At 38.7% G+C, this 27419-nt stretch overlaps 1 protein-coding gene across 8 annotated transcripts in view; it reads right to left on the bottom strand.

The window, feature by feature from the left end:
- The window catches only part of TCF12 (transcription factor 12), a 160690-nt gene that overhangs the window by 21205 nt on the left and 112066 nt on the right, over positions 1-27419 (bottom strand). For 5 of the 8 annotated variants that reach the window (XM_042039741.1, XM_042039743.1, XM_042039742.1 and 2 more), the window contains exons 10-14: positions 8804-8909; positions 7540-7679; positions 7073-7217; positions 5488-5552; positions 1325-1403 (exon numbers count right to left, since the gene is read on the bottom strand). In XM_042039741.1, the coding sequence (XP_041895675.1) occupies positions 1325-1403; positions 5488-5552; positions 7073-7217; positions 7540-7679; positions 8804-8909 (535 nt within the window). Of the gene's footprint in view, positions 1-1324; positions 1404-5487; positions 5553-7072; positions 7218-7539; positions 7680-8803; positions 8910-18390; positions 18557-27419 lie in introns of those variants that run through there. The other 3 variants (XM_042039746.1, XM_042039748.1, XM_042039749.1) reach the window with 1 other exon arrangement.

The raw sequence follows: 27419 nt of genomic DNA, 5'->3' as shown, positions 1-27419 counted from the left end.
TTTGATGTAAAAAAGAAAATAATAGTAATTTTCTGATCTGCCTTTTCAGTAGAAGAGAATACACAGAATATTTTTTGTCAACTGTAATCACTAAATCAAAAATCCCATTAATCCCATCATTACTCAATTCAATGTGGATTATTCAGTAATAGAAATGCCCAAAGCAGCTGCTCAGGTAAGCCATGTCAGATATTCATTAATCCATTACATCCACAGAAAACCAGAGCAGTGTCCATTAAAGTGAAGGAGTGAAGCATGAATGATGGAGGTTTTGAGTGACATTGCATACAGAGATACGCATATTCACATAGACATGATTATGACTGCATTTTGCATGCAATACCTTTACTAACTTATTCATCTGGATTACAAAAGTGTTCAGCTAGGCTTGTTCTGTACCCTTTTCACCTTAAAGTAATTTTATTATTTTACAAAAAGCAAAATACTCTTGCAAAAAAGTGACCAATGGCCAGGAGCCTGCAGGGATATATTAAACAACACAGAATAGGGAAACAGACTGTTGTATAAATGTTAAATAATTTAACAAATTGCACTACAGGAAAGAACAGGGTTAAAGTTACATCATCTTACTTGTAATTCTAGTTCTTTGTTAAACAACAAATTTAAGTCAATGGAGCTTTCACAGCCCTCTCTATACGGAGAACAGCTGTTCAACTTTTACTAGACAGCTGAGGCCACAGTGTCTGTGAAAGCTGCACTACCACAAATAGCTGTAGGCAGCTGCCCACAGTTCATCTCCACACTGGAATGCTTCTTCCCACATTCACACAAAGCACAGGTGACAGAGGTGGCTGCAATACAGAGCATTTATTTTAAAAAATGCCAGAAATTCTTCTCCCATAGAATGAAAACATTCATTGAAGACATGAATGAAAAAAATTGGATAGTCTCATAGCCTACTATATTTTCTTTAAAAGGAAGACACATCTGCCATGTTTGTCACTGAAAGCTGCCGCAGAGCTTTAACATATAGCTTTAAAAAACCCCAAACCAAATCAAATCACTCTTCCTGCTCTCAGTGTAAATCTGTACAGATATCTTTATAGCTCTGATAATATATGGTCAGTTAATGCTTCCAAACATTATTTTAATCAGCCGATTTTCAAAGCCAGTTGCCCGGACTCAAGTGAACGCCCCTAACAAAATGTCTAAGAATCTGGATTTATAAATCTTTGTTTTGTACAATGGAAAAATAACCAAAATGCACAAGCAGTTATGCAAGAAAGTTAACGCTGATTTCACTGTGATTCCAAACAGGACGTTTTCAAAACAACAAAGTTACTGATAAATGGCCGGTCTGTACCTGTAAGAGGCGATGGTGATCCAACTGGTGTTGATGGATTCGATGGAAAACTACTGCTGGTATGATCAGGAGAATAAATCTGACAACAGACGAAGAGATTATATATCAATATATGTTATAATACACAGGGAAAAAAGCTATTAGGATTCTTTTTCATGTTTTAATTTTCACTCTTGATTCTGGATTGATAAAAAACACAATTTGATCCTCCAATCACAGCTCTGCTTTATTCCACTCAAGGCTCTAAAAATGTCCAAAGAACTTTCATTTTCAAGCAGCTGTCCAAATAAGCACAACCTGTATTTCATAGTGACACAAATATAACTGGCCTTCCTTCTCATTTAAGAGCAGCATGAATTACAGCCTTTCTGCTGTCACTGCAGGGGAACGATACACGTAAGAGTTCACAGTACACAGTTAATTATATCAAACAAAACTTCAGGAAAATGCCAATGAATAATGACTTTCCAAACTTTACGAGAGATTTTAGCAGTCAACACATGTTATCTTCTAAAAATTAATCCTTCACAAAATACCAAGAAAGCATTCAGGCTCTCTTATTATTGGTACCTACCAAGCAAAAAACACGTGAAATTTTGTTCCTCTTGCAATGTATTGCAGCACTTAACATGTTTCTCTTATTTCAGTATCAACTGGCCTCTTGAGATACTAAACTTCAACTTACAACAATTCTTTCCTTGCTATTAATGAAATTATAAAAACTATTGATAAAAAGAGAAGACATAATGCTTAAAGCTTTAATTAAAAATTAAAATCTCAAGACACTGGGAAAATTCATTTTATAAAGGGAATTGAATAGATTTAGAGGCTGACTATGGACTTCAGAACATATTTTTATAGGTCATCAGTTCAAACCTGTTTTACTTGAGCAGAGACCAGGATTTGTTAGTCATCAGATGGCAGTTAAAAAAATCTTCACTGGCAGTGTGGTTGATGTCTCTTCACACAGACAATTCGACATTTCAGCATTTAGCCGTCAATAACTTCATTAAGTTGCATATTGTATTTTCTGAACCAACAAAACCAGGACCCAATAGACCACATGCTCCTTCCTGGTCTATCATACTTTTCCATTAGAAAAGACCATCAGTTCCCTAATGGAAATGCTTCCTCCTTTTCATACATGCTAGAAAGAAAATATATTTAGAACAAACTACCTCATACTACCGGAGGAAATTCATGCATTGTACATCAGCATAAAAATAAATCTTGGGTGTCAGTGTAAGAACTGTAGAGAGTTTCAGAGGGATAACATACAGAAAATTAAAATAAAGTCAGAGCCACAAAGTTTTCTTTGAAACTGCTTGTTTTCCACAGGTCTACCTGCCAACTTTATTTTGCTGTATTTTATAAAAGGGAAAATCTACAGTACAGCAAAGCCCCCACTAAAACACGAGGTCACAATTCATTCTGCACGAAGTCCCTGGCTGCTGCGCTGTTAAATGACCAATGATGAACAACCCTGACACCTTCTGCCAGGCTTAAACGGTAACATGACTCATTTTACTGCAACAAATGAGACTCCTCCTCCTATCAGTCATGGTCCATTCCAATCAGTGGGGTGCCAATATGCCAGGGTCTAATGAAAAGGCTCTTAGACAAAAGCTGCACAATTGAGAGCCTGCAGAGCCAAACCTCGGAGCTGTTAGTCCAATTTTTTAAACACTACAGTGTACATTTCAGTTAGGCTTTGTTATGTTAATGTTATTGAGTCTAAAGCAACAAAGAAACTTAATTCATGAATTACTTTTAGAAGTCAACTTCCCTACATTTTCTTTTCTTTTGTGAAGGGACCAGTGGCTATTTAACTACCGAGACAGTACAAAGGCCTTTACCCTAGTGCTGAGGTAGGAATCAAAACATAAGTTATCACAAAGAGGTCTGATATAATCAACAAAGTTAAACAGTCCTCCTGTTTGATCTCCTCTAAATTAAAGACCAAGTGTTTTGATTTGGCATTAGGCAATGAAATAAACCAGATGTTTCTCCTGCCATATAACCCTCCATGGGCACAATCTTAAAGGGTTATTGTTTGGCAAATGTTCAGGGAAACACATTAGAAATGGCACGAATACCCAGATTTTCTTTTCTTTCTATCTATACTAGTTCATTATCCAAACTAATGCATAATCCACAGGGCTTTGGGAACTTTGTGTAAATACTTTCATGTACAATTCTCTTTCTTGCCTACCCTGAGATTAAGACCACAATTATCCAGGCTTAAACCTAAAATAAAAGAACCTTTGCAAATGTATTATCTGGCCTTACATGTTTAATCACATACTACTCTGTATGGTCTTTAATACCTAAACTGAAGAACAAATGTCGTATCCTCTGATGTTTCGCAGATGAAAGGCCTATTGTGAGACATACATCAACAGAATTTTAGAACTAGAAATTCCTCTCAACAGTTGCAGCGGCAGCATTTAAAAACCAAACAGAAAGGAATATAGTGTCATCTTAGGGGGGAAAAAAACCAGGCACGACAATCGCAGTATTTAAATGTAACTTCGTTCAAACAGAAAAATATTCTTGATTTCCTAGCTGTCAAAATTCATGTGTGTCAGCTTCACCTGCAGGAGAGCCCACCTCCCTCCTCGCCCAGCCATGAGCCGTGCTCTCGCTGAGCGCAAGGAGTGTGCTGGGTGCGCGTGGTGCGGGGTGCGGGGGAAGCAGATGGATGAGGCGAGGGATTTGAAGTGTGCAGACTATGGCATGCACTGATAGAGCAGATGGAATGCATCACCATCAGCTATGACAGAAATGATTTATGGAATGACCTGGCTGCTCCTGCCAAGCAACAACACAGGATGACAGAAACAAGTTTCTATGACAACCAGAGCCCACCCACCAGTTAGATTAAACATTTCTGCCCTGACTTCCACTCGCAATATATTTAGTTTTTCCCCAAAACATCAGCCTGGCTTTCTCAGCTAGTGACTTGGACAAAAATACCTGAAAGGATGAGAAAATCATTTAGAGAAGGAGAGCAGTGGAAAATGTCACAAAGTCCCACAGGTCTAACTGGCCAGCGTGTCAGACTTAACAATGAAATTTTGTTCCGGCTGCAGAACAGCAGACACCCAAATACATCTGCAGAGCAATGAACAGCCTGGAGTATGTGAGCATCGCTATTTCTAGGAGGCAAAATGATCCCAAGTTCTTTTCTGACAGGTCTCAAACAGACCAAAAGAGAGCATTAACTGCCCTCTGGACTCCTGAATTTTTATCTACTTGCTGAATCCCTAAAAGCAACAGGGATATTTTTCTCCTCAAAGCCAGTAGGTCAGAGTTCTCCTCCCCAATATGGACATTACAGACATTATCAGATCTGGTAATCTTTTAACATAGGACTCTCTGAGGGATGCAAGGGTAACGGGATCTGCATGAATATGCACATTTCCATTCTCTAGTATGAGGTGAGGGATGCAGAACCCAACACAGGGATGGTCATTTAGGGCTTCAAAGTTTGCTCCACACAAGAAATACTAAGTGCTTCCCCAGCCACCATTCCCAACTCTGAAATTTCTGCTGCAGTGTATCAATTACTCTTTTATAAAAAGTACATCTGATAGTACCAATAAAAAAATAATTACTGTATGCATGCACATGGAAACAGAGCTTACAGCAGATTGAAGATACTTGCCATGTTTTACATCATTCCAACAGGAGTTAAAAGTTTAAATGTATGTGTATACAACATTCTAAAGGCTGTTCCATAAATTATAGCTATACAACACAGCATTCAAAACCTCTCAGTTTTATAAGGCCACTGAGAAGGCAGGATCTGCTCTAAGACTAATGTTAAAAATATTTGACTTTACCTAAAACACTACAGAAAAAAAAAATCAAACCTTTAACTTTTTATGATTATCTTTTACTTTGTCTAACCAGCTTTTTAAACCAGACCTGCCTTAAATCTTTTGATCACCTGAAGAAAAAGGAAGTCAGAATGAGTCTTCTCCAAATAAAAGTATTTTTCACTTGCATTTAAAAAGACACTTTTGTAGTATAGGAAATTGCATCATAGTTCATTGTTTTGACTTCATATGTGAAAATTCCTGATTTGATATTATAAAATGAATGACACATAACAGATTAAAATACGTGTTTCAGATCTGAATATTCTAACTGCTACTTACAGATGCCAATGCCTTTCCAAGTGCATCACCTGTCTGTGAGCTTCCAGCACCATTTCCTCTGTTTCCTGTAATGTGGAAAGTAAACCCAACGCTTATTTTTAAAGCTGAAATTTTATTTACTTTTATTATTTTATTCATCTCACAGAGTTGAGCAACCACTTTTTAAATGGATTTTCTGAGGAAGTCAGTGTCAATAGAATCAGTTCTCATTAGACCTAAAAATTTAATTAAAACAATTAGATTTACATTTAGATGCTCTCCTCTTAAAAGGCAAACACAGTATCACTGTGATAACTTAAGGACCAACAAGTGAAAGCAGCTAGAAGACAAAACTATTTTCTAGGATCATAGTCTAACTTTAATGAAATGTGAAGAGAAAAATCATAATCAGAAAATTACATTATTGCAGCTTATTTCTAAACTGCTAACCACAAAGTGCTGCATGTTTAATTAATTCTTAAAGCCAAATTCACAGAATAGTTCCTTAGGTGTCTCCTCGCTCCCCCTGCTCTAATTCCCTGTGCTGTACTCTCATCTTGAGTTTAAAAAGTCCCTGAGAAGCTCTGATGCACCAAGCTGTCACCCCTGCTCTCAGCTGCATGTCAGTAGCTTTGCGTGCCCTTTTGCTCCACACACCATTAAGCCAAGAGGAAGTCTGAAGCCCTGCCAACTGGAAACACAGAGAGCAACCGAATCCCCTGAAATATCTGCTTTGCTGTAGGAGACAGACCCTTTAAAAGCAAATCTTCTTTCTCCAATTATTAACCTCTAAAGCCAAAAAACATATTGAATGTGAATGTAAGCCATTCACACCAGAAATCCAAATAATGCAACACACACCGTTTCCAAGTTTGTGACAAACTTGGATTTTCCAGCCTGAACTTACCATGCAAATTCTGGGTTCTATTTAAACATCTTGGTGTAAAACATGCTCCCAAACCAAAGCTAACATACTCACCCTAACTCAATTCCACTTCCTTAAAATGAAGCTAAGTGCAAATCCTATTGAACCAACAAGGGGCATCTACAAGCATTTAATTTCTACAGCTGTATCTTAAGACGAGCAAATATGTGCAAGGAACAGATGATCACCCTGTATTTCTTGCTTCCTAGGTGAGCACAGAGGAGACTGAACCAGCCACCATCCTGGCTACTCTGTAATCTCTGAAACAGTTAAGATAGGAATTTACGATGCACTTTATCAACCTCCCCAAAGAAACAGCCTTCCTGCCTTTCTCTGGAGCAGTGCTTTGGTGACACAACAGCTCTGAAAACTTCAGCACCAGAACTACCTATATGGACATGTGCATATACTGAACTACAGAAGGACAGCTGCCATTAAGTCAGATGGATCCAGCCCCTGAGCATCAGCTTGACTGTGAAAGCAAATAAACCAGTAAGTCTTAAGCTGACTGAAAACCAATATGCCTCATCTTAGCCAAACTGGGGACAGAAATACCACAGTGGTGAATTTTTCCTGATCTACAAGCATGCCGTAAATTAATCTTACTAATTTTGTGCGTCATGCAGCTCTAAATTCCATTTTCTTGTAAAATGAAAAAAAAAAGCAGGAAGAACTTTTTACCCAGAATATTATCTGATCCATTGACAGGCGGAGTGTGTGAGGCAGCTACATAAGGTGAACTGCTGGTACTGCCACGATGGAAGCTGGACATTGGAGGAAGACTGGCATTTATATCTGAAGGTGAGACTGAATGCGGGGGATAGCTCTGGAGAGAAGAGAAGCAGACACAAGACATTTAAGTAGTTCTTAAATAAATGTTGATATTTTAAGATATCAAATATATAATACCCAGCTCTTTATTACAGAATAAAGGGACTCATCCATCCTCTGACAGACCACTACACAGCCACAGATTTTTATTTATACAACAGACATAACTAAAAGGACATAAATCTAATACATAAAGTTTGTGATTTCTAACAACTGGGTTTTTAACTGACATACATGAGCAACAAATGAGAAGTTAATTCTCCTAAGTTAGATCTCCATACATGACTATAAACAGATCAATGTGTGCTGAGTCTTACCAAACGGTCATGTGTGTGCAGGCTGCCGTAACTGCTGGACTGGGACATGTGGGAAGACGAGCCTCCAAGCATCCCACCATAGCCAGGCTGGCTCATGCCATTGGATGAACTCCAGAGGTCAGAAGAATTGTGGGTCCCATCTTTTTTTTTAGTATTTTTTCAATAGAGAAGAAAACAAGAAAAATACATTTAAAGAAGAATACTGATTTCTCTGTTCCTTTACAAGATTATTTTAAACAAATACAGAATTCAGCTACTGAGACTAACATCAGCAGGGAAATGGTGACCAGTTTATACTGCATCTTCTATTTTCATGCTACCACACTGTTGCTATATTTATTAAAAAAAAAAACCAAAAAAACCCCACAAAGAAACAACAGAGGCTTTATAGCTGAAATATAATCCAACCACAGCTGAGAAAATACCAAGCACTTCTGCTAATTACACAGACCTTCAGTAAGGCCAGACTTAAATCAAGAGTGTTGATAAAAAGTCCAGACTGAAAGAAGTAATAAAAAAGGAGGTGGAGGGGTAAGAAGTTTGGCCAAACAGAACTCATCATAAACATGCACTGCAAAACATCTATTTACCTAAAACAAGCAATTCATAGACTAAGATACCTAGCACCACAAAAATATAACAACATTTCAAAATAGCAGATTTAAGTAGCTGAAATGACTACATTACGTAAGCCTTAGCCTGTGTGTCAGTGCAGTTTCCCTTCTGTAGCACAAACTGAAGTGCTCTGTGAATTCCCGCACTGAGACACTGAGCTCTCAATGTGCTCCAAACCCTCACCAGACTGCAGCACGAGCTAATTGTGTGACGTGAGGCTGAGGAAATGGATTCTGCTCTTGTTTTTTTCAGTGCAACCCCCTTTTTTCTGGCATGCTGGATATACAAGCATTTGAGAACATAAGACTGTTAGCTGATGTTGTACAGTCAAATTCCAGAAGAGTCAATAAGCCCCCACGTCATTTTTCTCTATCACTCCAGTGTGCTGCTCTGAAGCCCCTACAAATCAAAGGATGGGAATTCTGTCCATCTGGCCTGGTGTGTAATCCCTTTAAATTTCAGTCAGCAATTAATGTCATGAGAAAAACTTTACATCAACAGTCAGTTCCCTTCATCTAACTTTTAAAAGTATATAAAACTTAACCATAGGCTCTAGCACAATATGCTCCCTTTACACCTCTTCATTGACCCAGTAAAACAGTGTCTGACTGCAGATTTCTGCCTAAAGGACAAGTGACATTTTACCCACCTTGCATAAAGAAAGTGCTAGCAAACATACTGCTTGGTGGCTTAGGAGATGGGTAACTTGGAGATTCTCTGTTGAAATCATCAGAACTTGGGGATGGTGCATACACCTACATATTGGAGAGCAATAAAAGCAGGTTAGCAATAACTGGGTGTCATGCATTAAAAAAACCACAACAGCATACAGATACAGAGAGAAAGCACAAATAAAAAAAGAACAGTGTAGCAAGCCGCAGCATTTGTTGCCCTTGTTTTATTTGCTTTTTAGCAAGTTGCCACAGTACAGAGGAACTACAGTAGAATGATCCTAACAACACACTTTCTGGTGTGCCAACTCAGCCAGGTGGCCTGATAAAAGCCTGAATGCTGATTTTGCTTTCCAAGTGCACGACTCGCACAGACTTGTTGCTTAAGATAAAAAGCAAGATAAAACAACTGGGCCCCAAACAAATTTTATTTTAAAACAACTGTATGCCTGTTTGAATATTTAATTAGCTGGCATCCCAACAATCAGAAAGAAAAAGAACATCCAGTGACAAATGGAAGGTTTTAATGCAACCGTTGTATCATCCATTCAGAAACTCGCACGCCTTTGGAGAGTCATCAGAAATACATGCATGCAAGTCTTCAGGAATAATCTTAAAACTGCAGCAGTGAGCACATAATTTTCACACTGGCCTAGCATTAAAGAAAAGCAGTGTTACTGTTTTTTCGGTGTTAACATGCCAGTGGAATGCCCATTCTCAACTCGCAAGCAACAAATTTTCTTTTAAAGTTAAAAATGTAAGATGCCAAATAAAGATAATGACTCCAAGCCTTTCACTGCAGCAACTCTAAGAAGAAATATAAAGTGTATTCAGGAATAAGTTAAGTAAAATGAACGAGGCCCAGAATTCACGGAGTCAAGGACTCTACCCATAGTTAGTTGTTCTATACCGAATATCGCAATGATTAGGGTACGTTACAAGATAAATTAAATAAAAAGCAAATCAACATATATGGCAGCAAAAAATATAACAATGTTACAGTGATACTGGAGCATCTTTTTGCCATGAAGTCAAAAATGTGGTATTTTTATCTGTTTATCTAAGTTGTTAAATACAGATAACTTCATAAATACATATATGAAGAATAATTTCACAACTTTAAAGCTTATATAATGCAACTTAAAAAGTGCACTATGCCCTAACATTCACAAGTGATTATTTTGATCCCCTCCTATGCACATACAGGCACATGCATGTTTCTACGGCTTTCAAAACTCTGCCTTGCTCTTTCTGAGATGTTGTTTACCAAGCAAGAGAAGGGCCAGGAAAACCAAGCCAGCCAACAAAAAAGCCTAAGTTCCCCTAAAAAAAGAACCATTGTCCTCCCGGAGGGTGACTGTTCTGATAGGGACATTGAGGATAGTGAAGTGGGCAAGTCCCGCTCCATTTGCATCCCAATCCCCCTCCTCCCGCTGCCGATCGCTTTTGCAGCCCTGCTGCTGTGGAACAAATGGCCGGGATGTGCCTGAGCCAGCGCGCTCTGACATCACCCACACCCAGGCACTGCTCTCGGCCTCGCTCTACAGCAACACCATTTCAGCAAAAGCTCTCCAATCCCACAATGGTGGAAACGGGACAAGGGCACAGGGCATGGAGCCAGGGCACAGCTGTCAGGATGAGCCACGTAATGAAAAGGGCAGCAGGTAAACAGACACCTGGTTAGGAGTCAAGTGGAAAGCTCAGAACTTTAAGTTACATGCTTGTTTACCATTGGTTTTTATTGAAAACAAATGAAATTTTTTTAGGAAAGAAAGCTTTTCGGAAAGCTTCTGCTCAGTATTTTACTCGAAGTTTTTCAGTTTATGGAATAAATGTAAAATAGAGATGCTTACCAGACCTGAGTGACAGAATGACAATACATTCTGAGCAATGTTCGCAGTACATATGTATTTACTCTATATGATGAATGCATGTATATTCCATGCCTGAGACGTATTTTAACAGAAATGTCACTCTGTCAAATTGTAAATAGTCGCACTCATAAGACTGCAAACATATTAGGTAAAACTGGGCTTAATTTACAAGTTCTCTGTTGTGCAGAATAACACAGCATATGCTATAGCTGATGGATAATCTATCACTGTCACAGGACAGCAGTGGAAACAAAGCTTTATGACATTTAGCACTGCCATGGAGATGCACACTGATTAATGCCAAGTCACCTACAGCGACGAATATACTTCTCTTAAACTGCAACGTTATCGATGAGATTTGTAAATACAAGCTTCAGACTGAAATTTTAACATTTTACATAACTGGGTGATTTATAAAAATTGATTAAACACTATCTCAAAAGCAGAATTAAGCTCAAAAACTCCTACAAATGCGTAATTTACAGATACATATGTACAAGCCATTAATATAATAAAAATGTTATGAATTATATAAACGTAAAAGAGGCCCTTCCAAACAGCTACATGAAAGTCCTAGCACAAACACGTAACTTCATATAGTTTCTGCTTGTTTTGGTATCTTAACTATAGCTTGCAAAAACATAGCTGCAATGTTATGAAGCTGCACTTGTGCCAGTCTAGATTTTTCAGATCAAAGGGTTCTTGCGGCAAAACACAACTGATGTGGTCTCAAAGACTTCATTAACTCCAGATGTGGGGAAATAGCCAGCCAATTCCACAAAAGGAGTGAGTCTCTTTTAGTTACAATCAGAACTACCCACAAATTAAAACCAGGCCTCTGATGTCATCTGATCACCTGCAGATGAGCGCCGGGTTTTTTCTGGTTAATGATCTAATCATAATTTTTATGTTGCATTACTACAAACAAAATTTAAAAGCAAAGGAGAAATTTTACTAAAATTACCCAAAGTTTATGAGATGCAAAATACAAAGGTTTCAAATAAGAAAGCTGACAAAAAGGATGAAATTTTATTTTTAAGTTGGGAAGCAATGCATCAGTGCAAGTGGTCTGTTCACTCTGAAAGGCCCACAGGCACTGGGACCCTTACCCAGCCAAACGTACCCCTGTGGCTGCTGGCATGGCTGTGCAGTGGCTCCCCAGTAGGACTCTGTGTCCTACTTAAAGAGCTTTCTTTTCTGCAACAGCTGAGTTAGGGAGTAAAAAATATGACGTGGCTGCTCAAGACGGCCTCTTTTAGCTATTAAACTGATAACACTGACATCCAGGAGGCATCAAACCAGTTTTTCCTGGCTGACATTCCCACTAAGACAAGGAAGGAATACTGTTAAAAGGTCAGCCTGTTTGCAGTCTCCTTGAAGAGGGCTGTCTCCAGCAGGTAGAAGAGGAGCCCATCTTTAATCCCTTCAAAAGCACTGTGCCCAAAGGCACCGACCGTGTCTCCATGCTGACAAGCAAAACACTCTCCCATCATGAATGGGAAATCCCCTTCCAATAAACACAAGCCAAACTCAGTTTTTTTACATGACTTATCGAGTCTTGGACTTGACTTTTTTGGAGCTGTGCTAATATATACATCAATCCTAACGCTGCGGTGCTCCTGAAGGGTTGATAGCCTCTGCTGAGGCAAGTAGGACAAACGAGCTGCAGAGGACATCAAGTCAGAGACCCACATCAGTCTCTCCTGCACCCTGAATTGGCTTATGTTTCTCCAGCAGGAAAGGCAGGATGACAACTCAGATTTCTTTATGAGAGGTAGTGGTGGGGGCAGACTTCAGAACAGAGCTGAGGAGACATTAGCTGTGCGACATAAGGTTTAATCAAAACAAAAGCATCATCCCAGTTCAGAAATCTGCCTTGGGGATTAACGCAGGTAATGAACACTACTGTGAAAGTTATATGGATCCAATATATCTAAAACATTTCAAGTATTACTCACTGTTGCTTCTGTTTACCAATACAAGCGCCAATAACATCAACAGTAATTTGAAGATCTGGGTCTACCAAATTTTATGCTAAGTAAAACTTCCAAGTCTCATTCCATAAATGCATTTAATAAATATAACACTTGGAGTCCTCCTGTTGGCATCCATCCTCTCAGGCAATTTTCCTGTTTCAAATTCTTAAATATTTATCAATGTTTAATATTAATGTTAAAAGCAGATTAAAAAAATAGCAGTGGAGCAACCAAACTTACTTCCAATAAGCTCATGCTATCTCAAGACCAAGGCTCCCATCACACACACAGTTTATGAAATTATGAGCTATGTTACTCATTTAAGCATAGTTATTAGCAATTCTTGGAAGTTCAGGAAAATATTTGTCAAGCTGCTTGAGACACAGTTTTTTGAAACCAGTAAAGATGAATAACCTATTCTGGAGCTTGTAAACTTTGCTAAGTAGCCTATCTGCATTCCATCAGCATCAGTCATGCAAGTGCGCAGTGATGAATGATTTGTACATGTGGCAAAACTTTACAGTGTATTATCTGCAGGTTTTGTAGCTAAAGCTAATTTTGCTGAAAAGCAGTTCTAGGAAAAGAACTTGTTTTCATGTTTATTGTATTTTTGACAAAATCAGATACTAAGACTTCAGGAACGTAGAATATTAACTACAATTTTCCATACTCCTCTTTACAGCAAGACAGAAGCTTTCAAAAAAACCCCAACCAAACGCAAGATCCAGTCTAAATTCTTGTTTAACTGGTATTTAAGCAAGATGATGAAACAAAGAGCCCTAGTATACAAAGTCAGTATAACCATATCCTCCAACCATACTTTTGTTTCCAATACCAGGAGTAAAGGTTTGCGTACTTAAAAAACTCTTCTCACCATCCAGAATGAAAATAAAAGACTCCTTTAAGAGAACAGTCCTGTCTGCAAATCAAACCATACTTTTTAAAGGATGGTATAAAATTCAAACTTCTTAAAGTAGATGAACTGAATTCCGTCTTAAATAAATGTTTATGCAGTTTAGGCATGCTATACATGCCTATTTGGATATTTTTGAAATGCAGAATCCCACTGTAATGATACATAGCACAAGTACTTCCTAGCTTCTTCCCTAGGGAATGACTACTTTAAAACCATGTTAAAAAGTGAAAGGCAAACTGCAAAAATCTCAAATTCTGTATATAGAAACCTTTTGGCCTCGTTTGTTTTTTTATTATTATTAGTAGTAGTTTTTATTTTTATTGTAGTGTGAACTAGAGAGGGGAGGAAAAAGAAGGTAAGGCAGCAAAAACAACATTAGAAAGAAATACATATTTATATACTGCTTGAAGATTCCTTTTATATTTTATTTGCGAAGCAAAATCTCTTCACCACACTCTTCAAATCATGCTGTCACTAAGGGACACATGCAACTACGTCTTCAAAAATTCCTGATTAAATTCAGATTTTCAGGAAACAAAAACCAGAACAGTTGAAACTACTCCGCCTATTTCTTAACCTGTTCCCGGTATTTCAGAAGGCTACTCGAGCTGTGGGAGGAATCCCCAGCACCAGCACTGCCCACAGGCACATGCAGTAGTGGATACAGGCCATCTTTTTCATTTGTCCCTCTCTCCTCTGAACTCACTCTCTGGTTCTGCACCTCCAGCACAGACTATTGTATTTCTACAGACATGCACATGATAATGGGAGCCCAGGCACTGAGCAAATGGGGCGTGTTCCTCTTTGGTGCGCACGTTTTGAGAAATATAGATCTGCCCCATACAGCACCTGAGCCCATCCCTAGCTGCTGCCATTTACCCAAGGAAATGGACATAACCTTCACTTTAAAGCATTAATAAAGCTTGTTGCAGACAAGACACCCTTCTGGCAGGGGACCACTGCTCAGCAGATTGGCAGTTCAACCCAATGGAGTGGAGCAGAGAAAACTCTCTTGGGCTGATGAATTGTAACTCATCGTTTTTTAGTGGCATGGGGAGGGGAAAGAAAAGGGCAAGAAACAGAAAGAAAATAAAAATCCAGCTGACCAGTGTTTACTACCTCTCTTTATTCAATGTCCACAGCCGTGTACCCCTAGAGATTTTCCAGATGATCTTATATTTGTCCTGACTCACAAATGTTAGCTTTGACCTTGTGTAAGTTGCTGTGGGCAGCATATGGTACAGAACAGCTTTAATTGTACCTTCCTCCCTGTGTACTATCTGGCCCAATACTAATAAAAGCAAAATTGAATCTTAGCACCTGGTTGCTCCAAAATTTACAAACTGAAAACATTTTACATGGATGTTAGAAGCCTAAGTACATTATTTATTGCATAACAGCCACAGCAAGGCATGCTGTCGTGTCATCTGAGCATCACGCAGGATTATTAACATGTTTTGCTCTGCTCCAACGTCGAGTGACGGCTGCCAGGCAGGCATTTGCTACACTAAAAAATCCCCAAATATACACAGCTATTCTCACACCTGTGTGTATTTGTTCATCTATACACATGCGCCCATCAGCAACATGTTTATAAAAAGCTTCTTAAACCCTCAAAATTCTCAAGGAAAAAAGTATTTTCTCAAAAAAAAAATCCCAGTATAAGCTAGTTCACCAACAAGCTAATCAGAAAGCACTATACGTATGCAAAATACTTGTATCTCCTGACTTTTTTTTTGTCCTTTTTAAATAGGCGTTGTAGAAATCTACCGTAAAAGATGCAGCTTCTCCACCTTGGAGAAGGGCTCAATCTCAGCCTATGATAAGAAAAACAAATACTTATTCAATAATAAAAAATACTTGTACATAGACAGGTATATTAAATCAACCAATAAAATGCACAAAATAAAACAATAAAGTGAATATATTCACAAATCTGTTCTTACATGAAGTAGCAGTAATAGGTGATATAAAATAAAATATCACCGGTATTTTTTCAAAAATTATTTATTTTGGTGATAACTGACTGTTACTGTATTCCCATCTATATTAAAATAATTCTACAGTACATTTAGAAAATAACTAATTTATTTCTATACTTGTAGGTGAACTGAAAACAGTGGAAATCATGCAAATCTATTTTACTCGGTAAGCACAAAGATGGTATCAAACTTCTATTAAAAATTATTTCAGTACTGTTGCATTCCCTGAAATCTAAATGAAAAGGCTACAGTGAATGAAGATGTTTGCTTAATTACACCTTAATTAAAAAAAAAAAAAAGGTATCATTTACATTTGTGCTATTACCTCTACCTAAGTATTTTTGCAGCTTTATTTTTAGTGGAGATTACGTATTTTGATTTTTGGGGGGTTCTGCAGCATGGCTCTAAAATGAAAGAGAAGATAGAACTTTATGGATAGAAAAAATTTTTAAGTACGGTTGCAATTTTTTTTACCAAAAGCTCTCTATGAAAATGTTGTAAGCTTTTCAACTGAAGAGTATTTTTTATATGTCAACAGGTGAAGAACAAGAAAAAAAAAAAAAGAAAAAGAAAAAACATGCTACATCTAGTGCAGAGCAAGTGCTTCATTTTCTTTATGAAACAGATAAGGTCTTTTTTCTTTTTGATTTGAAGGAGATTCTTGAAATATGTATTTTTTTCCTATAGCACCTATTACACATAACAGTAAAATTTTACACCTTAGCAAGGGACTTGTATTAAACCACTACTTTTCACTTTCATGGGTCCTTCCTAAAACACACAGAAATTACAAAAATTGAACAACTTCTAATAGTAAAAGCCCCTGATTTATATTTCATGCTTTTAATATATGTGCCAGTCCACACCAAACCATCTATCACGGTGCTCAGACACTTGGTTTTTAGCATAGTATTAAGCTTTTTTTTGGCTTACAAATTAAATAAGTTGAAAAGAACAAAACATTTTAATAAAAAAGTTTAAACTACATTTTCTATACATGATTTCTCACTTATTTTGTGAATATAAAAATCAAATTTTATATACATTAGCAGGTATAACATCAAAAATCTAATACAATTATCTAAATAAAAATCTCCAACTTGAACAACGAGGTTCAAACTATCAACTTCTAATTTATCAAACATTACAAATAAAAGCATTAAGACATCAAAATTAGGGTATGTACTGTTCTGTCACTGTAGAAAGGTACATACAAAGATTTAGCATACACACCAAGAGGTGTGCTTCAAAAACTAACACAAAAAGCAATCCCACAACTTCACATAACCTCCTTATGTATATTTAAATTAGTCATTTAGGCCAACTTGAAGTATTCCTAGAAACAGTGATAAAAGTTACTAAGATGTTTTAAAAAAAAATTAAATAAAACCTTGGGCAACATGATATAGGATGATCATATGATTTGTCATCTATTTACTAAGTTTTCAAGCTCATAAAGGTCACCTCTGACCCATAACAGGCACATGCTATCAATTTTCAAGCCATGCCCTCCTACAGTACCAGCACTTCCATCTACTATATGCCTGGAAATACTTAATAAGATCAAAGCCTTTTTTCCTGCTACAAGAACAAAGAGAAATGTTGTAATAGAGTGATCTGTGCTCTAGAAAGAATAAAATCAAAACTCCATGCAAGTTATATTCCCTTTGCTTCAGGGGTATTGTATAGTTAATTTTACTTAAGTCTTATATATATCTTCACATAAAACTTCAAACAGATTGTTTTAGCCTAGGAGCAGACATGAAAGAAAAATCATTTCATATTTGAAAGACAGCTGGCATTTATACCAAAGGAAATGAAATAGAGACCAAGCGATTTTACTGATTCCCCAACCTCTCCTCCAGTGTTTTTGCTGTTATTCAAGAAGCTCATACACAGCGTCCTTTATGAATATAAAGATCCACAATTTAATTACCATTGAGCAAAAATCTTGGCAAAAAAAAGTTTACTAATGAAAGCAAACTGACACAGGCCCACAGAAGGTGGACCAGCAATAAAAAAAAACAAAACAAAACAAAAAGCCACAAAAAAGATCAGTATCAGCATCTCCCCTTTTCCTACTTATCACTATTTTTATAACAGAAGAAAGCCAAAACCACATACAACATAAACAGAGTGGAAGAAACATACCGTGTTAAATTTACCATCTTATGCTAATTTTTACACACAAAACTCAGAACTGGTGGTCTAATTTAAAAATTATTAGTATCAACCACGAAACAGAAATATTCAGTTCAATTTCCACAAAGTTAAATCCACAGAGGTTTGGTTTTGGTTTTCTTTTTTCTCCCTGCGGAATCTGCTTTTTCCGCCCACCCCCCTTCCGTGTTTGCAGGAGCGTTTGATGATTCCGAACTCCCACCGCGAGCGCCCGGTGCGGGCAGGGCAGCGCTGGCGGCCGGCCCGGTGCGCGGCGCTGGCCGGGGCTCGGGCCGCCGGAGCCGGGGGGCTGCGGAGCGCTGCACAGGGCAGCCCTGCAGCCCCTGGGGAGGGCACTGCTTAAAAACAAACCCAAAATAACCCCAGCCAAACCTACAAACCCTAAAGAAAAGCGGCGGGCACGCAGGAACACAAACTTCGGCGGGTCTTGCGCGGCCGCCCGTCCCCCGTCACACAAAGCGGCCCCGAGTCCCAGCCCGGTCCCCGCACAGCCCCGGTCCCCTCACAGCCCGACCCGCCGTGCGCCCCGCGCTGAGCTCCCGTCCCAGCCCCAGCGCAGCCGGGCTGGCGGGGCCCCGGCGCGGAGAACTTGCGTGAGCCCGGCCCGGCGGCCCCGGACAAAGGCGGCCCGCTCACCGTCTTGCCGTTGTAGTAGTACATGAGGGAGCTGCTGCCCACGCCGGGCACGGGGTAGGCGCAGTACATGGCGCGGCTGGCGCGGGCCGGGCTCAGCGCGCCGCCTCCCGCTCCCCACGGCATCCACCCGCCGCCGCGCACATGGAGTGCTCAAAGGCGGCTTATGCAAAGCAGGACTGAACCATCTCCGGCCGGCGCGGGGGTTGGGCGCGGGGGGCGCGCCAGCCCCCGCTCCGCGCCCCGGCCCCGGGAGGAGGCGCGCACGGGCCCGTGGGCGCCGAGGGCTCGGCACACACAGCGCAACGCGGCGGGAGCCGTAGGGAACCCGCACATGGGCACGTCCTGAGCCCCGAGATAATCGTCTGCTTTTTGTTTTAATTAAATTAGAGCACTTGTGGCCTTGCAGACGCTGCTCGATGCAGCTCCAGCCACACGGCCATCTGGCTCTGCCTAAAGTTGCTTCCAACTTTGGCAAACGCTTCCCAAAGGCGCGGGGAGCTGCTGGGAGCAAGTCCCATGGGAGAGCCCGAGCACCCAGCGCTCCCGAGCCCCTCCGAGCATGGCAGCCTGGGGCAGGGAGTGACCCTGACACGGACAATACCTGCACAAGGTGCTTGGCTTTAAAAAGGAAAAAAAATTAAAAAAAAAAAAAAAAGTAAATATTTTCATTTTCTGGAATCACCCAAAATCCATCTGTAAGGTGGATTAAGGTGGTATACAAACTATAAGGAAGGATTCTCTTGGAAACACAAGTCCAGGGTCTCTTTATATTGTCTAATACATTTTTGTATGAATAAAGCACACATATGTGCCGATATGAGACAGGGCAGAGAAGGGAAGAGGACCCCAACAACTTCGGCACATCAGAAAAACGTGAACTATTCAATGAACTATTCAATACAGCAAACAGACTGCAACTTCCAGCACAAAGATCCCTCAATATTTGCACACTATCAATGCCTGGTAGGTCTTTTTTGCTTTCTTCACTGAGCAGTGGCATTAACTAACATTAACTCTTAATGAGACGTACATTTTTAAATTTTCTACAAATGAACACAGCTGAGCTTCTGCTAAGTCAGATAGCGACTTCAATCCAGGAGAAAAAAGGTTAACACACAACCACGTTTCTCCACCTCTAGTTGTGTCTACTGCCAATGCTGTGAATTCTCCCTGCCTTCCTCCTGACAAAAGCAGGAAAATATTTCAGGATAAGGAAAAAAATGGGTAAAGTTCAGTTCAGCCATTTACAGGGAAAGAAAGCAAGTTGCAGAAGTCTGGTTCATTCCGCCAAGCAGCCAAGCACCTCGTGCGTCAGCGAAACCCTCTGAACTAAAAAGATCCACAAGGGTGATAAACTGACTGCAGCTGAATACTACAATCAGATAAAAATCTCTGTATAATGTCCATTATCTCAGGATATAACTACTGTAGTGTCTATAAATATACAGAATATACACACACTGACAAAAAATATTCACATCTCAAGCTTCAAATGCTTTTTCAGTGAACTCTTCCAGTCAATTAGACTACCGTGCTCAGAGTATGTTGGCAAATACACCCTGAAGTTTCCATCTGCTGAAGAACACTTGCATTTTTACTGCAAGTCAAACTACACATCCAGAACTGTTTAACTATGCAGCAAAGCTAATGATATCTGAACCAAACTCCTCTCCAATACAAAAGGCGGAGCAGCAGCAGCTGCAAAAAAGAACATCACTATACTGCAGACTATTAAATTGCCAGGCCTGCAGAGTGACTGGCGGCTTCCTTCTTCCCTAGGGACCACAAAGACCCATTTCAGTCCCCAGAGAGTCAGTAAGAAGCTTTGATTTGCAGCTAACAATGCCATTCCTTAAAGCTTCTCACTAATGTGCAGGACTCTACAGATGAGACATGCTAAAAGATCTTCAGATCTTTGCATGTGCTACTTGTCATAGCACACTAGATTAAAAACACTTCTTCAGTCTAATGTACAACTTAGAAAAAACCCTAAACACTAGAGAAGGTGCTTTCAGCTCACAGACTTGAAGTAGTAAGAGAACCCTTTAAAAAAAAAAAATTTAGCATGCAAACTTTTGAAACATTAGAAGTACTTCCAGGGTAACTGCAGTCAGTTCTTTGAAGTAAAGACTATCACCAACATAGTTGTAATTGCTACTGCACCTCCATGCACACATGTCCAGTTTTCAAAATAGTTGTATTAGGGATGAAAAGCATGATCAAGTCCCCTCTCAAATAATAACCATTATCTACCTATATATAAGCAATTGGAAAAATGTTAAAAACATCAAGCAGAAAAACCTGACTGTGTAGCATTGGTGGGGGGCTGCTCTGTGTACAGCTGCTCTATACATGTACAGAGCAATGTAACAAAAAATACATAGGTAATATTAACTAGTAATGTTTACTAACACTATTAACATTTATCAGTAGAAGTAAAACATTAACCTTGTTCACCAGCACATGGGTAAGACAAAAGCAACAATATGATCAATAAAACTGAGGAACGCCACTGCAAACGTCTGTTTGTAGACAAACTGGTCCCTCCATAATGAGTCACTAAATGAATTTGCTCCTGAGTTCCTTCCCCACAAATCAAAAGGATAACAACTGCATTTTACCAAAAAGGAAATTATTTGTCCTACACTCAGTTACATCATTGGGAATAAAATCTTGAGTGCCCAATGCTTGAAACATACCACTGTATCTGCTCTACATTTACTGTACAAAAACATTGTTTCTCACATTTGTTGCATTGATTCACCTTACAGGATCAGGCCATAATTCCACCAGCATATCAGACTTTAAACCACAGAAGTTTACTTTCCCCAGGATAAAATATGAACCTAAAATGGAAGAATTTGAAAGACTGCTGAAAAAAAATGCTATGTTGTTAGCAATAACTCAGTATTTGCAGGAACTACTACCAGATAACAATTCCAAAAGCTACACAGCAAGTTTTTGTTTTGTGGTTGCAATTTTTCTAATCCTCATTTAAGCCAAGCAACAGCTGCTCTGAAATTTGTTTTCTTAAGAGAATCATGTTACAGTGAAATGAATCATAGCTGGATCAGCGATACTGTACAGGGTACACTTGTTTACTCCATTTTTCCTTGGTGACAAGTCAAGGGTTAATCTTATGACTCAGCCTGACAAAACAAGTCAGCTGGAGACAGGGCCAATTTTTTAAACTTGATTTCAGACAGACATGCCGTCAGCAGAGGAGCACTGAACTGACACGCACTTTGTAGCCTGAATTGTTTCCACTCATGACCCTGTAGTGTATGTCAAAAACAATAAACTGCCTGTTCCTAAAGTATGTAAAGAGATTATGAAAGCTGATGCAGAGTGAAATACTGACCTAAAAATAAACAAAGCTACCTGTAAGAGAATATTTTCAAAGATGATTTTAACACTAAGAGATTTTGTGAATGAACCACATGTTCTCCCTGAAAACAAACTTTCACGTGAAATAATTTTTTGTTCAACTTGCCAGAGCCACAAAGCAAATACACAATAGAGCATATGTAATTCATCATCTGAATTTATAAAAAATAAACATAATTTCTACAGATCACTGAATGTTATACCATATGAAAGATAGTTATGTAACTGTCTCAACAGATGAGAGCCATTCTCTAGTCAAACATACTCCACAAAACTGAAATATCAAAATGCTTTAAAAAGGTTAATGCCTTTTATCACAGTTTTGTTATTTTAAATGTGTCTATTCTAACACAAAAAGCACCAAATCTTTTTTAGATTATGTGCTACTAGAAATTAAAGCTCCTCTTTCACCAACAAAAGCAACTGTGGTGTGGAAACCCAAGTATCAAGTGTCTCCTTGTGGAGAGTTAGCTTCAGTCTTGTTGGAAAAAAACAGTAACATGGTGAGAGCCCAAGCCTGCTTTCCTTTTCCCCTTTCCATGGGGAAACCAGATCTTTTGCTCTTACCAATTTCCATTAATTTCTTAGGGGCTAGGCTAACCTTCTTGCTTTGGAAATAAGGTAAAGGCAACTGCCCTAGAACTCCCTCCTTTCCACCCCACACTGTCCAAGGCTGGAACTTCTTATCAATCTCAACCACGTTCAACAGAGGAACAGAAGTTTCACAAGTGATAAAGTTCTTATCAGTTCTAAGAAAACTGGAACCTGAACAGGAGAGACAGACTCTAACTGATACAGAACAACCTGTTGCTAACTAAAATATACATAGTCATTTTGAGCTGTTTGTCCAGCAAAAATTCAGAAAAAAAATCTATACATATTAGGACTCCCAATATAACTTATTTTAAAGCCAAACATTTATGATGATTAACTGTAGCAAAGCCAGAGTGAGGACCATTGCTAATGGGAGGCATTGAATATGCTGCATAATGTAGCTGTCAGAATAGACAAGGTTTCAAGCTGTAAGAAAGAAACCTGTCTGTTTTCAGGGGAAAACACAATGCTTATTATACTGTCCTCTATGTAATTCATCAGCTAACTAAATGTTAATTTACTTTAAAATCCTGGAAGGATAGCCTTCTGTGTTAACCAACCACTAAGCATGCTGCTCAGCAGAGATGGAGCAGATGAGTTGTATAGAAGGCAATTTAAAGTAACTCAGTAGACTAAATTTTATAGGCAATCCTTCCCGCCAATATCCAAAGGACGATGTTTCAACCAAATTAATTTACTAATCTACACAAGAGCTAAATTAGTTTGGTGGTTTTCCTCTTCAAAATATTTGTCTTTAACTGCACATTTAACATTCATGTTACTATAACCAGGGAAAGAGTTTGAAGGGATAGAGAATAGATAATAAATACTAATTAAATGGATATTAATTGCTATCCACTACTTTTACCTCGCAGTACTACAGGGTTGAGGGATGGTTGTTGGGGTTTTTGTTGTTGATTTGGGCTCTTTTTTTTTTCTGCAAAAAAACTCCTGTTACCTCTGGCAGGTATGGGTAAAAAAAACCAACTTTTTTTTTAATAGGAAACTGCAGCTAGGACTTTTCTGTTTCAGTAGTTCTCCAAATAATAATGAATTTATTCAATGTTCAAGTTGAATTTATCCAATTTTATGAGATATTTAAGTTATTACACAAATATTTTATTGGAATGGGAAGAATGAGAAAAAAGTGCTGTATATCCCATTTTTCAGAATCAATCACAAAATAATTTCTTAGAGGAAGTTTTAAAATTTGTTTTGAAATCATTCAAGTATAACTTTGATGGGATATTGCTCAAATTCAGGAAGTTCTATTATTTTGCTGGAAATATAAAGTGCTTACAGTTTGAAAGTCTCTTCAGGAAGGTCTTAACTAGCCATATCTGCATTAAAGAGTAAACAAACATGTTTATTATCCTGAGGCAATAAATTATCCAATCAGAAGCCAGATAATCATCACAAAATGTGCTAAAAACCTACCCAATCTAGAAACCTATAGAGACCTTAAAAGAGTTTTAAACCCTGACGTAAATTAGCAAGGCTGTTACTGAAACTCGCAGAAGAGTACCTGAGTTACAGATCTCTTCACATCAACTCAAGATGGCCAAGAAAGTTTCTGTGAGCACTTGGCGGTGCCTGCGGGGTCCCTCTGCCGGCCCAGCCCCGGCCCGGCGCGCGGATCTCCCCTCCCAGGCCGGGCCCTGCGCTTGTGCCATCGGCCTGCAGGGGGCTCCAGAGGCACGACCTGCGCCCGGCCCGCGCCGGCGCTCGCACCCGCTGCCAAAATTTGGTAAATAATTCGCTGTCAGGGAAGCTTTGGAACATGGCGAGTCAAAATGCAGAGAGCTAACTGTGCCTCGGCATAGATCTTGCGTCCCTCGCCTTCTTCTGTACTGCAACTCGCTGCTTGGCAAAAGTGCTCTGCAAGGCAAGCCGAGAGCTATCAAAAGCCAAACGGGCAATCCTTCTGTCATCCGCAGTCAGGAATCCACCTGTACCTCACAGAAAGAAAGAACAGTAACAACTAATCCTGGCTACCAGTGTAAATGGAATGAAATCCCACAACTACATCTCCAAGACTGAACAACTTGCTTGCTTTATAAAACCTGATGCCACAAGAAACTGTGGCACTAAACTAGGAGGTAATTTAATTCAATTTCTTTGCTTCATTGTGTAAAGACACATCTACATCTGAAATTTTACTTCAAGATTATGCAGTGCTTTAATTGCAGTACCATTCTTTCGAAAAAGCATTTGTTTTGTTTTTGCATTTGTTTTTGTATTGCCCATTTCTGCCAAATGGCCAGGTCACAGGCAAAGCAACCTGTGCCACATTTGGGCCGAGCAAGCAAGCAAAGGGAAACCACTCACTTCAACAGCCCATGAAAGTTCAGCAACACAACATTCCTCACTACTTTCCTAGCTGACTTCAAGCATTATAAAAATCTTCCCACCAAAGCCACAAGTATTATCAAGAAAAAGATAATAAGAAATAGTCTTCAGAAAAACTTGTATCCTTATCTATTGTTATAAAACACCACACCAATTTGTGGTAATGGACACATTCATCTTTGAGGTAAAGCAGAGGTTGCAGAAATTCCATGTAACTTCTCCCTAAATAACATGAACTGCAATTCAGTATTTTTTTTAGTAACAGTTTTTCTAACTATGCACAAAATTTAAGGTTCTTTTATGCAAATCTACACTCTAATTTAAGAGCATCTAATACACTCATTTTGATATGTTGTGAAAACTTCAAAAATAAAGTATCTCCAGTAAATCCAAACACAGAGAAATTATTTGACATCATTATATATCCATCATGGATGCATGTATATGCAGGATTTTCAGAGAAGATCTCTCAATTAAGCAACCTCACATTAGTTCACCACAGTCAGACAACAGGACAGTTAGTTTGGAAAAATGATCTGATTGCAATTTTTTAAAAAAGCTTTTAAGAGAGGGTTGCTCAAGTATCTTCACCCTAATTCAGTGAGAACTCGAGCTGAACTCTCACAGCAGGACTGTGCAATGGGCTGCCTGGTTGTTTAATGACAGCTAAATGTTCTCATGTAACAAAGAGCAGGTGGGATGCTATAATCTGAGGTTACTGCGGTTTTCAGACAGATTTCAAATAAAGGCCATGTTGAAAAAAAACCCTACAATAATCTAACCAAAAAACCAGACCTTTTTCTTATTACACATGAAATCTCAAACATTTTTACTTGGTTTGTAACATAATTTAGGAGTTGGATGTTTTATACATTTGCATTTTGTTCAAGTTCATAGATGAACACAGTGCTTAAAAAAGCAGTATTTAGCAAGTCCCTAAAATCTTCATCCCATAAATCAAGTGAGCAAAGAATGAGCATAAAGCAGAAGAAGATGGAAGACTGTGTCATGAGGAAGAAATCACAAGTTCTGTGTTGCATTATCCATAAGACTTTATTTACTCAGTTTTGTTATTTAAAATTGCTTTCTAAAACACAGCACAGGAGCAGAGGAGAGGGGTCAGGAGAGCTACTGCTGTCTTTGAGAGCTCTAGCTATTAAAGACAAGTGACAGTTGAATGTACAACTTGACTGTGCAGGGCGATTCAGAACAGATCCGAACTAACTAAATCCTGCTTTTTACATTTGGGCACCATTTGTGGACAGCGGGGGAAAAAAATCTTACCACAAAAAAAGTCTCCCTTAGAAAGTCAGTTAAACACAGCATCATAGTCAGTTCAACATCACACCAAATATGCACCCAGGATGCTCCAAAGTTTTGATTCAGATCCATAGACTTCATAAAAGTATTCCAATGGTGTTGCTTTACACGAGGCTACTTCAATACACATGGTAATTGCTAATATTGAGAGAGTCCACTCAGTGTGGTGAATGTTATATCTAATACAGTCTAAACATTAACCTCTCAAAAACTGGGTTTTAGGTAATCTTTCAGAAGATACTTCCCATTCTACCGTTTCAAATAATCTCCTTTTATCCTTTAGGAGGGGTGGAGGAAGGAGAGAGCATAGAAGGGAGTAACACCTATTATTTTTCTTCTTGTACCATTAGTATCTTCATGTTACATGTTTTGAAACATCTCTAGAAGCTTGGTCTTAAAAGGAAAACAGAAAGAAAAGCACCTTAAATGGGTGGTAGTTCTATGCATGCAAACCAAGTTTGCTGTATTTTTGTATCATAAATAATTCTTGCAAGAAATTAGCACCCATGGACTATACACATACTATAGAGGGTGATATATGAGGAACCCCTTTATAATGAAACTACAAATTGTCTTATATGTATTGAAAAATAGAAGTTTGAATTTAGAAAGAAATCCCTGCTACCAGAAAATATTAATTTGACAATCTCTTATTAAATAAGTGTAATCTAATGTTTAATATTAGCTGATCATCTCAGGTACTATGGAAAGCCTAAAATGCTCAAAAAACTTTTTAGAAACGACACAGAAAACAAACAGACATTTGTGTTTGTATGTCACAGCTCATTTTCTGTAACAAAAATCAACAGATACAATGTATTCCAGTTATTTCTCTGATATGACACTAATTAAATAGCACAAGAATGATGATAGATATTCACACTATTTTTCTTAGAATTATGACCTCATGATAGCCACTGATTATGGTACTAGTAACAAATGTTATTTTGAAATATTTCCTGACTCCACATGTAAATAGTACATTTCTGCTCACAGCCCATCCATTTTTGGATGACAATCTCCCTGGGCATTTCTGAGTGAGCCTCACTTGTCTGTCTTCTCCCTCTGCAGCCTGAGCAGCTCTCCAGAAACCCTGACACTCTGCTCTTCTGGGCCAAGGAGTTACACTGGTTTCAAGATAGATGATATTATTAGTGTCTGGCTTAGTTAAGGTAATTCCTACAATCAGAAAAATTCTCAGAAATACAAGTGTTCAATCTCTGAAGATAATGTAACTCATTGAACAATATTCCCCCTCCCTATAATATAAACAGCATATCATAATCTTGCTGTTCCCTCAAACCTGGATTGAAAAAAAATAGATTTTCAAAACTTCTATCCTCCTCGGAGTGCTTTAAATTTAGTCATTGTAGTTTAAC

Source organism: Corvus kubaryi, unplaced genomic scaffold (genome assembly GCF_017639235.1).
Source record: "Corvus kubaryi isolate FWS band 111438036 unplaced genomic scaffold, C.kubaryi_AGA036_p1.0 37394, whole genome shotgun sequence".
Lineage (NCBI taxonomy): Eukaryota > Metazoa > Chordata > Aves > Passeriformes > Corvidae > Corvus > Corvus kubaryi.
The sequence above is the reverse complement of the archived record's forward strand: the minus strand, read 5'-3'. Positions and strand labels throughout refer to the sequence as shown.